This window comes from Nematolebias whitei, chromosome 7, assembly GCF_014905685.2.
Source record: "Nematolebias whitei isolate Nwh7 chromosome 7, NemWhi1, whole genome shotgun sequence".
NCBI classification, from domain to species: Eukaryota; Metazoa; Chordata; class Actinopteri; order Cyprinodontiformes; family Rivulidae; genus Nematolebias; species Nematolebias whitei.
The window spans coordinates 12533360-12549189 of NC_056504.1; the positions used below are offsets into that span (position 1 = coordinate 12533360).

At 40.1% G+C, this 15830-nt stretch overlaps 1 protein-coding gene across 1 annotated transcript; it reads left to right on the plus strand.

The window, feature by feature from the left end:
• The first annotated feature begins 282 nt into the window (after window positions 1-282).
• On the plus strand, window positions 283-6414 carry tada3l (transcriptional adaptor 3 (NGG1 homolog, yeast)-like). Its single transcript, XM_037679263.1, has 9 exons — window positions 283-302; window positions 579-817; window positions 930-1165; window positions 1326-1431; window positions 1555-1690; window positions 1791-1894; window positions 2130-2236; window positions 5899-6090; window positions 6184-6414. Exons 2-9 carry the CDS (start codon window positions 608-610, stop codon window positions 6374-6376), a joined length of 1284 nt encoding a protein of 427 aa, XP_037535191.1. The 5' UTR covers window positions 283-302; window positions 579-607; the 3' UTR covers window positions 6377-6414.
• Window positions 6415-15830: the final 9416 nt, after the last annotated feature.

Consider the following 15830-nt stretch of genomic DNA (forward strand, 5'->3'; position numbering starts at 1 on the left):
GAAATATATTTATGCAATAATTATCAAAAATTGCAGATTTAGTTGAAAAGTATTTGCGTCTTGACAAAAATGGTTTATTCCAACAATACCATTGCCTTGTGGGTGGTTGTTGTGCTAGAAGTATGGCTAATTTGTTTTGCTTTGTTTAAAAGTGTTGATTTCTCTAGTTAATTTAAAAAAAGCATATAGCTTGCATTAAATGTTTTTAATTTGGTTTCAAAAGTACAAATTTATTGTAACTAGGTTTTAGACACCCCTCTCGGCGCAATGGTTTTTCCCATCATGGACGCTTTTCACTGACGGTAAATATCGCTGCTCCTAAACGTGAAATTCAATGTTTATGTTCCCTGAGTGGGCAGAAACACGCGTAAAAATGTTCGGGAATAATATCTGTGTGATTTTAATGACTAAAACTGCTGTTAAAATATAAGAATAATTCGGGTCCTTTTAGGCCCGGAGCTGAATGATGCCCTCCTCGGACGTGCTTTGGGTTTTTGATCAGAAACTTGGACCCAGACTTCGCTTTACGCGAGTCCAGTGATCTCTAACGAACCGTGTCGTTCATGTGATTGTGTTAGGTCAATCAGTCGCACTGTCTCACCGCATCATGAGCGAGCTGAAGGACTGCCCCTCGCTGAAATACTACGACTTCAAGCCTGTGGAGCATGTGAAGTTGTGCCCCCGGTACACGGCTGTGCTGGGCCGCTCAGAGGACGATGGCATCGGCATAGAGGAGCTGGACACCCTGCAGCTGGAGCTGGAGACACTGCTGTCCTCTGGCAGCCGCCGCCTCCGAGCCCTGGAGGAGCAGAGACAGGTACATGTCTCTGATCCATGTGCTTTCATCACATTTTACTATTCTGCACATTTGAATCCTAAATAAAAAAATACTAAAAGTCCCTTTGACCTTCTTCTGTCCTTAATCTCAGATCCTCACAGATTGGCAAGACAAGAAGGGAGACAAGCGTGTTCTGGGGAAAGACCCAGATCCTGCAGCCACATCCCGCCATAAAACAAAGAAGCAAAAACAGGACAGCAAAGGAGGACCAAGTCCAGGTCCTGGAAGACCCAAGTCTAAACTCATACAGCCAAAAGTTCAAGAGTATGATTTCCCAGATGATCCACAAGATATTCCCCGCGCTCCTAAAAATGATGCTCCCAACAGGTCAGCAGCAGCATCATCAGCATCTTTCTCTAATTATTATAAGTTTTGTTTTTTGGGAGGGAGGGTTTGCCTCATCAAAACAGGAGCAATGTTGTTCAGAGATGTGCTGTAAAAGCTTATTTTGTAAGGATTTATTATTGCACTTGAAATGATTTTTCAGATTCTGGGCATCAGTCGAACCGTACTGTGCTGATATCACAAATGAAGAGATACGGCTACTTGAAGAGCTTCTGAAACCTCCAGAGGATGAGGCTGAGTATTTCAAAGTATGATGTAAAAATCAAGCTCCTTCATTCAAGGCATTGATAACAATCTTTGTGTTTAGCTGATATTGAGTAAGATGGATTATAAAGTACACTGAGCTTCAGGTTTGATTGTGTTAACCGCAGATTCCAGCATTGGGGAAACACTACTCACAGCGTTGGGCTCAAGAGGACCTGCTGGAGGAGCAGAGGGAAGGAGTACGAGCCAACGACAAGAAGAAGAGCCTCATGGGAGGACCGCTGTCAGAACTGGATGCAAAAGGTTAGAACTGTCTGCCTTTGTTTTTATCTAGACAGGCTAATATTGTTGCACAGATCTGTATCTTTATCCACGTTGATCCTCATCTTTATGTTCAACACAGATGTAGACTCACTGCTGAAAAAGTCAGAGTCCCAGCATGAATCACCAGAGGACGGGTGTCCCTTTGGTCCTCTCACTCAGCGTCTGCTGCAGGCCCTTGTAGAGGTCAGACTCAAACTTTTCTACCCAAATTTGTCTTTCAGTAAGGAACTGATAATTGAAATATATCCATGATTTAAATAAAAACTGTTCAAATGCTTTCAGAAACCCCTGAGAACCTTTGACAAAGACCACTTATTCTACGAAACTGTCTCATTGGAGGCAAACTTTAACAGAACAAGGGAGGACTCAGGATGTTTACTCATATTTGTATATAAAGATTTCATCGGTTTTCTTTCAGGAGAACATTATATCCCCCATGGAGGATTCTCCTATACCAGACATTTCAGGAAAGGACACTAACGATGGTGCTGGGACGTCTCCTCGAAGCCAAGGGAAAGCGTTCAGGTGCGCTATGTCCTGTGTCTTACTGATAAGACCCTGATGTGGATCATAAAACACCAAGTTTGGAATTAATTTACTGTAACTTGGTCATAAATTAACAATCATGGTTGGTTCAGACAGTTGGTCTGTTTAATTGTTTGGTCAGTTAAAGACTATTTTATTGCCACCTATTATTACCCCATCTTAATATTTGAAAGATCTGATGTTACACAAGACAGGCAGAACACCAGGAAGTAGAGGGAGACAGATTTGGGGGTTTATGGTGACAGTGTAGATGTGTGATTTTTACCACAGGAAAAAAGTAAATAAATAAATAAATAAATGTCTCTTGAAACTTCTCAGAATGCGTTAGAGGTGAGTTTAACATATGGACTCCGGAAGAAAACCCTTCACTGTAGTGAGATCAGGGTGGCAGAACTAAAACCAGAGCAAGTCCACGTCCTGAGGAGGCGAAGCTGGAAATGTTAGAAATAAATTAAAACTTGAGAAATTGCATTTCCTGCAAAAATGCAGTGTGAATGCTGATTGATGAAGAACTTGCTGAAAAAAAAGCTGCAATTAGCTAAAAACATGCTGAAATGGAAGAACAATCCTAAATTAGCAGAATAAATCAGAAAGAACACATATTTGCTGAACTAGGTTTATATAAGCAAAAATGACTACAAAAATTATGAAATCAGCTCGAAAGGCTGAAACTAGAAAAAAAACAACTGAAAAATAGTTGAAAAAAGCTTAAACTTCCATCTATCCATCCATTTTCTTTACCCGTTTATTCCATTTTGGGTCACGGGGGTCGCTGGTGCCCATGTCCAGCAATCACTGTGCGAGGGGCGGGGTACACCCTGGACGGGTCACAAGTCCATCACAGGGCCACATAGAGACAAACGAGACAAACAATCATTCACTCTCTCACTCACACCTAGGGACAATTTAGAGTTACCAATCAGCCTAACATGCATGTTTTTGGTCTGTGGGAGGAAACCGGAGCACCCGGAGAAAACCCACGCATGCACGGAGAGAACATGCAAACTCCACCCAGAAAGGCCCCTGGACCGGGGTTTGAACCAAGGACCTGCTCGCTGAGAGGCAGCAGCTCTACCAGTTGCGCCACCGTGCTGCCCGAAGCTTAAACTTGAAAGGTCAAATAAAACTAATTTATAACGTTGAAATGAAGGTGTAATTGTAAAGTTTGTAAATGAGCCTTCAAGGCACAATGGGAACTAACCTGTATAAATAAAGGTCTAATGAAAGTGGAAGGAGTTGAAATGAGCTAAAAAAAAAAAAAAAAAGTGGTTAGCTGAAAAAGCTAAATTTGTCACAAAACATCTAAATAGTATCTGAAATAGCAGAAAAATCTGAAGCTATCAGAAATAAGCTGAAAGGAGCACAACAAGCTGAAGTTAGCAAAAATAAAAAAATTTGAAAAGTAGCTTAAAAAAGCAGAAAGCTGAAATTACAAGAAGGAAGTGGAGAGAGCACATTTTTGCTGAAATAGTCTGAAAAAAGTTTAAATAAGTGCAACAAATTTGGAATTAGCTGAAAAGGATAAAATTAGCATAAAACAGCTAACTAGTGCTAAATAGTAACTGAAATCACTGAAACCAGTACAGGCAAAAGAGAGCACATTACACCAGTTTTGGCCTCACTGCACTGGTTACTGGTTCACTTTCGAATCCAGTTCAAAATACTCATGTATGTCTACAAATCACTGAACAGTTTCGCTTCCCCCCCCCCAATTTGCTACAACCGTATGTCCCACCACGCTCCCTGAGGTCAGTGGACCAGTTGCTCCTCACAGTTCCAGGAACTCGTCTTAAGCGCAGAGGTGACAGGGCCTTCTCTGTAGCAGGACCAAGACTCTCTGGAACGAGTTACCTCTGCTTGTCAGACAGGCCCCCTCCCTCTCGGTTTTCAAGTCCCATTTTAAAACTCACTACTATTCAATAGCTTTCAACACCAGATGATCTGTGTTTTGATCCTGTATGCTCCACATTGGTTTGTCGTCATTATCTGCATCGTTTTTATGTCTATATTCTGATTTACCTCATTTTATATTTTGCTTTGTGTGTTGTCTGTTGTTTTGTCTGTACAGCACTTTGGTTGGCCTTGTAGCTGTTTTAAGTGCTTTATAAATAAAGTGGGTATGGTATGGTAAATAGCAGGAAAGGCTGAAACTTGTAGAAGTAAGCTGAAATGAGCAGAACAAGCTGAAATGAGCAGAACAAGCTGAAATGAGCAAAAAGAAGTTAGAAGAAGCATAAAAATGTAGTTGGCAGAAAGAACCTGAAAAGGAGCACAAAAAGAGCTGAGAAAGCAGCTGAAATTAGCTAAAAAAAATTAAATTTGCACAAGGAAGCTGAAAGCAGTTGAAGCAAAACAAAAAGTGAAAGGAGCAGTAAAATGTTATAAACAGATCTAAAGATTTGAAGGATGTAAAATGAGCTCAATTCATTTTCTATAAGAAAAAAAGTGGCAGAAAAGGCTAAATATTTTGAAAAGCTAAAGTAGCACCAATACCAAAAGTCATAGCAGGATTCCAACAATTTTCAGTCAGGTCATCTGGACAGTTTCTTTTTGTGCTGAAACATTTCACCTTCCATCCAGAAGGCTTCATCAGTCAAGGAAACGCACAACACAAAACTGATTCTTCCTCCAAACAGCTTACTCCAACGTGGAACAAACCAGTTATGTTGGTGCTAAGATGGCGTCTTTGGCACGCCCCCTCCTCTTGTGCCGGTCTTCTTCCTCGTCGACACCATCTTAGCACCAACATAACTGGTTTGTTCCACTTTGGCGTAAGATGTTTGGGGGAGGAATCAGTTTTGTGTTGAGTTTCCTGAACTGATGAAGCCTTGTGGATGGAAGGTGAAACATTTCAGCAAAAAATAAACTGTCCATATGACCTGACTGAAAATTGGTGGATTATATACCTGGATTATTGAGCATGGGCTTTTTGGTCATAGCAGGATTGTCCTGAAAGAGCTGAACATTTTTGTTGAAATAGCTTGAAAACTGCTGGATGAGAATTGTGCCGAAAAGCGTACAGAAGAAAAATGGATGACAATAGTGTGAATGCTTCATAAACATTCACCCTAAATAAAAATGTGAACACGAGTCCAGGTGTGACAGCAGCATCAGTTCAGTCGACAAATCCAGCTTTATTAATTGTTTGCGTCTCTGAGGTGACAATTGGACTTTTAATGTTCAAACTAAATGTTTCTCTACTCTGAAAACGACTGAGCTATTACACCAGTTTACAATTTACACAATGAAATCTACTCTGTAACACCTGCAGTTTGAAGGATTTAATACTATACAAGAATGCCAGAGTTCAGGATTAGTCAACTCAGCTAAGGTGACCTTTTTTTTTTCAGGTTGACATGTTTATTTTCCTCATTGTCTTTTCAAAGTCAATGAAGTGTTGCAGGAATAAATCTTTTTTTTTCCTTCAGAAATCTGATTTGCACAAGTGGCATTACTGCAAGGGTCATATTTAATCACACAAAGTCAATCTAATAACGAAAACATACTTTTTTCCACATCTTCCCTGTCTGTAATCCTGAACTTAGTTATCAACAGGATTAATAAGGAGTTTACTTGATGTTCTCTATTGCTCAGGTACTGATCAGCTGTTTTTGTCTACTTGTGTCGTCATTTCTGCTCAGTGTTCCTCACACACGTTCTCTGGAGGCACGAATCAAAGAGGAGCTGATGGCTCAGGGGCTGCTGGACTCAGAGGAGAGACCAGGACAAGGAGGGGAGTCGGAGGACGAGATCCTGGCAGAGCTGCAGAAGAGGCAAGCAGAACTCAAAGCCCTCAGTGCCCACAACAGATCCAGGAAGCAGGAGCTGCTCCGGTGAGGACCGTGTGCTGGGCTCGCTCCCCACCCTCGTAAACTCCATCACACGTGGGTGAAGACGTGACCCTGTGGTGTCCTGGTGTCTTGCAGGTTGGCAAAAGACGAGATGCGTAAACAGGAGCTAAGACAGAGGGTGAGGGTTGCTGACAACGAGGTGATGGAGGGCTTCAGGCGGATCATGGCAGCCCGGCAAAAGAAGCGCACACCGACCAAGAAGGAGAAAGATCAAGCCTGGAAAGCTCTGAAGGAGAGGGAGAGCATCCTGAAATTATTAGATAGCTAGAACAACTTTTTTCTTTTTTTTTAATGTAAGAAATCCAATTTCCTCACACTTTTCCAGCTGCAGTCAGAGTTGTGTTTGTGTGTCGTGGTTTTAATGGTTTGTACACGTGAAGCATCACTGGACCCACAATCTTCAGTATGCATCGATTTTTTTTTTTACTCTTTGCTGGATTTTGTTCTTTGAATTTTTATATCGCCCCGTTTTGTTTATAAATGTGACGTGAAAATTGTTTTTTCCCTCTCAAATCAGTCTGAATGACAGAAACAAATGATTGCAACATATTCAAGTAATAAATAATGTTTGCCGTTACTTGATTGTCCATTTTCCTCACATATATTCACAGACGTCTCTCGTCCTTTACTCAAACCAGCAGCCACACATCCGTTTGACTGACTGTTGGTCTGAATGATGATGTTGCACCAAAACTGTCGACAAATGTCAAACTCTTCACTTGAACGCAAAACCTTAAGAGGAGACGCAGTCTTGATGCTGCCCTTTGTCCGAGGAGACGCACAGAAACAGACTGCCATGGGTGTTCCAGTATTGTCTCCTCTGCAGCAAAGAACATCAGGCAAAACAATAATAAACCTTTTTGATTTACGTTCTTAAAAATACTCCAGAGCCGCTAAATTAATAATTTACACATGTAATTTATAGCAGATAAAAGGTTGTGGTGCAGAGGTTAGAGAAGGTGAGCCTGTGATCAGAAGGTCACTGGTTCAACTCCTCGGACCGACAACATCAAAATGTGGGTGGGAAACGTGAATCACCCACACCCGTCTCCACCCTCATTTGCCACACTCTGGGCCCTTGAGCAAGGCATTTAACCCCTGTCATCTGCTCCCCTGGACACCCTAGTTGGCAGATCTCTGCTCCACACAGAGGGCTGTGGTAGCTCGGTGGTCTGTGGTTGTATCAGGAAGGACATCCAGCATAAAAACAATTGTCAAGTCTTTGTGCGACTTAGTTTGCTGTGGTGACCCTGAGGAAGGGAGCAGCTGAAAGAAGAAGAAAAAATTATAGCAGTTAAGAGTCAAAAGTAACTAAATGCTAGCAAAATAAAATAAATAAAAAAATCAGAAAATGCTACCTTGGAGCCAGAAGTAGCGAAACATTAGCAAATAGCAGGAAAATGTTAACTCAGTCAAAAGTAGCTAAACACGAGCTAAAAAGGCAAAACAATGCTTAGAACCTGTGACAGCAAGACCTGCAGCCACAAACAAAGGTTGAGGTAATATTTTGTAGATTGTAAATATGCAAAAGTTTAGATAAGTTCAATAACATCATTTATATACTTATGCACAAAGTAGTTTATTTTCACACTTTAGCAACATTTGATATAGTTGTGTATTATATACCCAATAGTTCCTGCACAATTCACCCTCTGTTAAAATGTCTAGACGACATTAAGGCTTCAAATTTTTCAACGATCAGAAAACTGAAGTCATTGTGTTTAGCTCGGACTTTACTGCCGTCTCTGTTCCTGAACACCTTGACTCCCTTGAGCCGTATCTTAAACAGTGTGTTAGAAATCTGGGGATGGTTTAAGACGCTGACTTGAAGTTTAATGAACAGATCAACTCTGTTCTACAACAAAGCTTCTTCCAGTTAAGGCAGATCTTTTGGCTTTTCCCTCTTCAGCGAGTCATCCTCCTCCATCTCTCTCTGTCCTCTGCATCTTCTGTCCTCACTCCAACTACCTCCATGTCCTCTCTAACTGCATCCATATATCTTCTCTTTGTATTTTTCCTGGCAGCTGCATTTCTAACCTCCTTCAGCCAATATTCCCACTGTCCCTCCTCTGGACATGTCCAAACCATCTCAGTTTGGCCTCTCTAACTTTATCTCCCAGTTGTTCAACCTGTGTTGTACCTCTGATAATCTCATTCCTAATCTTATCCATCCTTGTCACTCCTAAGGAGAACCTCAACACCTTTATTTCTGCCACTTCCAGTCCTGTCTCCTGTCTTTTTGTCCATGTCTCTGTCTCCAGGCCATACAACATAGCTGGTCTCACCACTGTCTTGTAAACTTTTCCTTTGACCTTTGCTGACACCCTTTTGTCGCAAATCACCCCTGAAACTTTTCTCCATCCACTCCATCCTGTCTGGACTCGCTTTTTCTCCTCTTTACCACACTCCCTATTTTCCTGGACAGTGGACCCCAAGTACTTGAAGTCCTGCACCTTTGTGACCTCTGCTCCTTGTAGCCTCACTGTTCCACCGGCCTCCCTCTCATTCACACACACGTACTCTGTCTTACTACCAGTGGTGGGATGTAACTAAGTACAAATACTTTGTTACTGTACTTAAGTACATTTTTCATGTATCTGTACTTAAGTAGAGTTAAATGTGGGTACTTTATACTTTTACTCCACTACATTTTACATCAAGTATCTGCACTTTCTACTACACAACATTTCTATAACGCGTTGCATTACAAGTTACATTCATGTTGCGGCTTTTTGATTTGTTTGTTACTTTGAAAGTAACTAACGGTGAGAGGGGAGCTGGTCCAGTGAATCACTACAAAGTGGGCAGGTAATGTTAGACCTGACTTCAAGAAGAGCTGGGCCAATGACATATATTCTAGTATATATGTCATTAAGCTGGGTGCACCCGCAGCATCACTAACACACCTAAAATGTTTTCCACCGCAAGAGAGTCAGCCAGAAGATATGCTCCACCCATGTCCTTATTGAAAGACTGCCCAGTACAGCAGGACAGATTCTCTCTCCTAAAAGAGCCAGACTGGACTCAAAAATCTTTGAAAACAACTTCTGAAATTGAACAAGAAATTCTTGCTGCAATATTAAAATGTGTCAGTTCATGGGATGTTAGGAGACAAGAGGTGTCTCCACATGGCTCGACACTCAGGTCCAAGTTTTAAAAATGGTGTCAGGAAGTTAAAATATTGTTCACTATTGTCCCATTACAAGGTTGAATAGACAGTATTTTAACTAGAGTTGATGACAAACTGGAGTTGAAATGATCAGAGCCTCTTCCTGTTAGTTGTGTCTAATGCTCCTTTTTTCAGACAGACAACTTTTACTTAAATGTGTTTACTGCAGTTAAAATGGCACATTGGTCTTGATTTGTGTTAAATAAAAACTTTCAAAGGTAAAATCATTCCTCTTTTTTATTTTGATTAATGGCATTAAACTCTGCAGGACATCCCTGAAATTCTGACACAGAATCACAAGTCCAAGTGTGAACTGTGTCACAGAGTAAACACAATAAAAACATGAATTATCTGCAGCATCGTTCATTAAAATGACACAACACTATTAATGTATTACAGAAAATATACATATGGTACACATACTTAAAGATATGTAGACCATTGCATTAGGCAATACATTCAGCAAGTACTTTTACTTTTAATACTTTAAATATTTGAAAAGAAAGTACTTTTTTACTTAAGTAAAAATGTTAATGTGGTACTTCTACTTTTACTTGAGTACATTTTTGTCTGTTTATTTGTACTTTTACTTAAGTACAGTGTTTGAATACTTTCTCCACCACTGCTTACTACATCTGACTTTCATTCCTCTTCTTTCAAGTGCATACATCCTCCTCTCCAAGTTCTCTTCCACCTGTTCCCTGTTCTCACCACAGATCACAATGTCATCTGCAAACATCATCATCCACGGGGATTCCTGCCTGACCTCATCAGTTAGTCAGTCCATCACCAGAGCAAACGAGAAGGGGCTCAGAGCCGATCCTTGATGCACTCCCACCTCCACCTTGAAGATGTACTCCTGCAGCACATCTCAGCCACTGTCCTGCTGTCCTCATACATGTACCAGTCTAACATACTTCTCTGCCACTCCAGATTTCCTCATGCAATACCACACCTCCTCCCTCAGCACTCTGTCAAATGTTTTTTCTAAATCCACAAAGACACAATGCAGTTTTTTCTGACCCTCTCTGTACTTCTCCAGCTGTGTTGCTCTTTCTTGACATGAAACCATACTGCTGCTCACAGTCACCTCTCGTCTAAGTCTAGTTCCACAACTCTCTCCCAGATCTTCATTGTGTGACTCATCAACTTAATTCCTCTACAACTCTGTACATCACCCTTGTTCTTAAAAATGGGCACCAGTACACTTCTTTTTCATTCCTAAGGCATTTTCTCACTCAAATATGCCATTGAATATTTGAGTCAAGAACCTCACTGCCATCTCTCCAAGACATTTCCAAACCTCCACTGGTGTCATCAGGTCCTACTGCCTTCTCCTTCTTCATTCTTTTGAGTTAAGACAGATAAAGTGTAAGTCTGTGTTGACTAGATCTAACCTTGAAAAATTAGTCCATGCCTTTATTACTACCCGACTAGAATAATGTAACGCGTTTTGTGTTGGGGTCAGTCGGGTGTTTCTTTCACGTCTCCAGCTCCTCCAAAATTCTGCAACTTGGTTATTAACAGGAACTTGTAGGTTTGATCATATTTCACCAGTTTTGTCCTCCCTTCACTGGCTCCCTGTACATAACAGAATAGATTTTAAAATTCTTTAAGTGCATAAACAGCCTTGCACCGTCATACCTCTCTGACCTACTTCAGCCTTATGTTCCTTCTCAGGCACCGAGATCATCTGACCAGCTGCTTTTGGTTGCACCAGAAACCAGTTTGAAGCTCAGAGGAGATCGGGCTTTTTCAGTCATGGACCCAAAACTTTGGAAAAATCTGCCCCCCAACATTTAACAGCCACTTCACTCCCTGCTTTTAAATCTTTCAAAAAAACAAAACAAACAAAAAAAACCCACACCTGTTTTCACTGACGTTTAACACAATTTGATCTGATTTAATGTTTTATTGTTTTGTGTTTTATGTTTATTTATACTTTTTTCTTTAAATTACTCTGATTTTTGTTGTTAAACACGCTGGTAACAGCTGCTGCTTTTAAATTTGCTTCATAAATAAATTAGAGTGACAATCCTCTCATTTTTAAACAGGGTTAATGATTTGCAAAGAAAAGTCCAGAAACTTGGTCCAATCAGGAAACTGTTCTGATGTGTTGGAACACCAAGCCGAGTCCAAATTTTAATAATTGGATTTGAGGTAAAGTTGAAGAATTCGAAGGCAGAACCTTTATTATCTTACCTGTTTTGTGCAATGCACCAACTCCTCAGCATGATGCTGCCACCACCATGCTTGACAATTGGTGCAGTGTGTTTTTCATTCTCGTTTCGACTCCTCTGAACATTCTTCTTGTCATTTTAGTCAAAACAGCTTAACCTTTGTCTCACCTGAGCGTTCATGTAACCTCTCCATGCAGGCAGCTGCAAATTTCAGTCGAGTTTGAAGGTTTTGTTTATGAAGCAGCTGCTTCTGTCGGTCCACAGGGACATAAAACCATCTTCAGAGAGACGCTGGTGTTCCAGCAGTTCTCAGTTCATGGCAGGCTTGGACCTTGGTGGTTCCTGGACGTTCTTACTACTATCCTTTCAAACAAAGTCCTGTCAAACAAGTCCATTTTTTGCTGGCTAAAAGGAACTACCAGCTGCAGTTAACCATGATCATTAACAACACAGAGTATTAGGCCTTGGCCTTATCAAACCAAAATAATTTCTATAACCGTCAGCACCACATAATTAAAGGTTTAGATAAGTGTATATTTGAGACTATACATATTATTTCGACTTGGTAAATTGAAGCTTAAGCTCTCAAGTCATCCTGTGAAAGTCAAATTGTATTTTGTATAAATATTCTTCCCTGGGGAAAAAAAAATGCTTCAAATAAATAATTTAAAAGCCTCAAATCATTATAATGACGTTCATGCGATGATGAGGGGATGTAAACATATCAACATTAAACTCATGATACCTCTCTGTAATATTAGAGGAATTTAAATCAATATTTTGGTGTGTAATATATTTTATACCAATTTCTCTAGATGTTTTTTTTCTATTGCCCAGCTGTTATTTCATTAATGGCCCTGACTGCAGATGTTGGCATCCTGAAGTGGTGATGGTGCTTTTAGTTTTTCTTAGTGAAACTTTCCCCTTTCAACCACTAGATGGCGCTCGTTGATATTTTTACTGACCAGATGGGCAGAATGTTTCCAACTCTGAGTTGAAGGTGGACTTTATACCTTGACCCATGTGTGTCTGTGGTGTGTGTCCAGAGTTGACTTGAGGAGATACTCCGAGTGATCTTGATCCCAGGATAAAGCAGCAGTCTGAGAGAGCAGCTGTGCCTCAGGGGTCACTGGGTTCAGCTTACAGAGTTGGGGACGCAACAGTCAGAAGCTGTTTCCTGACCAAACAGCCACATGGTGACAGCAACAACTGTCCTGCCACAACTTGATTTGAGTCAGCATGAGGAGTGGGAGAACAAGCTGCCATCAAAGCTGAAGAGTTACAGCTTTTTCACTGAGCTCATTCTTCTATCACTTGCACATCCACAATGATTAAAAACACATTAAAGGGCTTGTTCTGTGTCATATTAATGAACAGTTAATATCTTACCTGTTGTAGGTAGCTCTTTGAATGGCCTCAGCTCGAAGGTGTAGACTTTAATGTTAATACCTCTAACTTTGGAAGTTGAATCTTGGATCAGGATGAAGTCACACCCCACTCATCCGTGGTGTGGTTTGATAATTGTGTGCTCAGTGATAGAGCTAAATATTATTAGCAACACAAGCTGATAAGAATGGATTTTTCTGCATTCAAACATATTAGCAATGTTTCCTGTGGAGGTAATCCTGGTTTTCTGGCAGATTTAATGAAATACAAACCCACAAAAGCTAAATAAAATGGTTTATTAATTTGAGCCATTTTCATGATTAAGGCAGCCATTTTGGATTTTTATATAAAAGTGTTACCATGAATCTTCAACTGTTCGTGTATGAAATCAAGGCTTACCTGTGTGGAGCAGTAAATTCCAGTGGAAGAAGAAGAATAAAATACATTAATGTTGATCAATTGATGAGCGGGCAACTAGTCTGAGCACATCCAGAATAAAAGTAGACTGCTGCCATCTCTAAACAACTGCAAGTATTTTAGATTGAAGAACCCAAAACAACAGAAAGTAGATAGATATGTTGTCATCCAAAACAAAATTTATGAACTTGATTGTATTAAGAAAACTAAAACTCTGGGGAAAACTTAGTAAGTTAGACAGGTGTGAGGAATCTGACAGTGCCAGTCAGATAAAGGAGCTTCTATACGCCAGCATGGATGATTGCTGAGTGGGAACAGGTGTGTTAAGGAACAGATGAACAACAGGTGCTGACTGGCAGAGACTACAGGGGAAACTAGGCAGCAAGGACCGTGAACATGAACACAAAAAACCAACTGCCTGACTGAACTGTGACGGAAAACTTATAACAAACTGAAAAACATGAATTTACAGAAAACTAAAAAAACAAAAACAATCAAAAAGATACATCAAATCATACCAAGGACTACAAAACATCACAAGTGCTTTGTTTATTTACAAATCTTTGCGTCATTGTTAATTAATCTGGCAGAAACATTATGTTATTCCTGCTGGAAGTGCCCCAGGCTGCGCAGGAAGTGCTACAGCTAGCTGCTGCTGTTTACAATCGTTCAATAACCAAATAATTCCAAGTAAATATGCACACAAAGCAAAGTTGAGCTGAGTTATTCTAAAGCAATGGTTAGTTTACTTTAATCAGAATTAATCTCTTTTTCTAAACAGGGGTCAGTCAAAGAGCTGTCTATAGCAGGTAAGATATTTATTTATATTTTACAGAACCCCCTTCTTCAGAAGACCTTATAATGTTTTGCCTCAGCTGGTTTCACACCAACAAGGTCACATCTCTGGAAACGCCATCATTAATTTGTTGAAGGTAAATATTTTTGGTACAAAAGATTTAGTGCCTTTGGGCCACAACAACTCCATCAGCTTGTTTGCACAGTGGCAGCTCCTGAGCAAAAACATTAGTGGGGCGGACATTAATTTCCTGAATTACTAACTGCACAAATATTTGTGTTACATTTTCTGTAATAAAAACAGAATATATATTTATTAATATTTAATTTATTAAATATAATACTAGACAAGCTGGCATGGTGGCGCAGAGCTGTTGCCTCTCAGCAAGAAGGACACTGGTTCAAATCCCGGCCTGGGATCCTTTCTAGGTGGAATTTGCATGTTCTCTCTGTGCATGTGTGTGTTTCTTCCCACAGACTAAAAGCATGCATGTTAGGCTGACTGATAATGCTAAATTGTCACTAGGTGTGAGTTAGGGATGAATGGTTGTTTGTCTTGTTTGTCTCTATGTGTCCCTGTGATGGACTGGAGACCTGTCCAGGGTGTCCCCCGCCTCTCGCTCAGTGACTGCTGGACATGGGCTCCAGTGATCGCTGTGACCCAAAATGGAAGAAATGGATAAAAGATGGATGGAAATACTTTATTTGACTAATTTTTGTCATGCTTCAATGCGTGACTAAACTAATGAACATAATGGGCACATGTGTTGGACACATGAGAGAGATAGCAGATTGCCGAACACCCACGCTCAAAATTGTTTGGATCATAAACGTTTTTTTCCCTTTTATAAAAAAAATATATAAAAGTGAAGAAATAATGTTGGAATATATCCAAAAACAAATATATTTATGTATAAAAAACTAGTGATGGATATATCAGACAATACTCAACACATTAAACAACAATGGGAAATGGAACTAAATGTCATTTTGGACGATGACTCCAGGGAGAATATTTGTTTTGCTTGTGCAGGAAAGTCAGGAGCCAACTCTGGAAAGAGTTTGGTTGGAAATGCAAAATTAGTTTTTGTTTTTTTTCAAACACCATTTAAGACTTTTCTTTCTGGGAGTGACAATACTGGTGACTGTTGGAGAAAATGTGGTCTTGTGGGCGAGCACACCCACATGTTGGGACTGCCCTCGGGTGCAGAGCTTCTGGAAAGGTGTCAGGGATGTGTTGGAAAGATTATTGAAGATACAAATCTCTTTTGACCCCGTCATCTTTTTACTTGATGTGTTCCCTGATCACCTCACTCACAATCAAAGCTCTGATACATATTCTTCTCATGACGGCAAGAAAAATGATCACGGTCAACAGGATGAAACCCGACCCACCAACTATCAATCAGTGGATTCCAAAAATAAAACTAATGGATCAATTAACGGCTCAACTATAATGTAAAGCTCAGAGCTTTGAAAGACTGTGGACACCTTTTGTTAACTTTATTAAATAAAGTTCTTATTTTATTTTATTTTTCATTATTTTTTGTCCTGTATGATGATAAATATATATAGTGTTTTTGTTGTTATGGAGATGGCCCAGTCTCAAGACTAATAGTATGTAACCTGTCTTGTTCTTGTTTGGCAATAAAAGTAAAAGAAAAGAATATATCATCACTGAGTCAAATAAATGTTCCAACCAGGAATCAAACCCAGTCTTCTGATCACAAGACCAATGCTTTAACCACCATCCTACCACAGATACAGACACACAT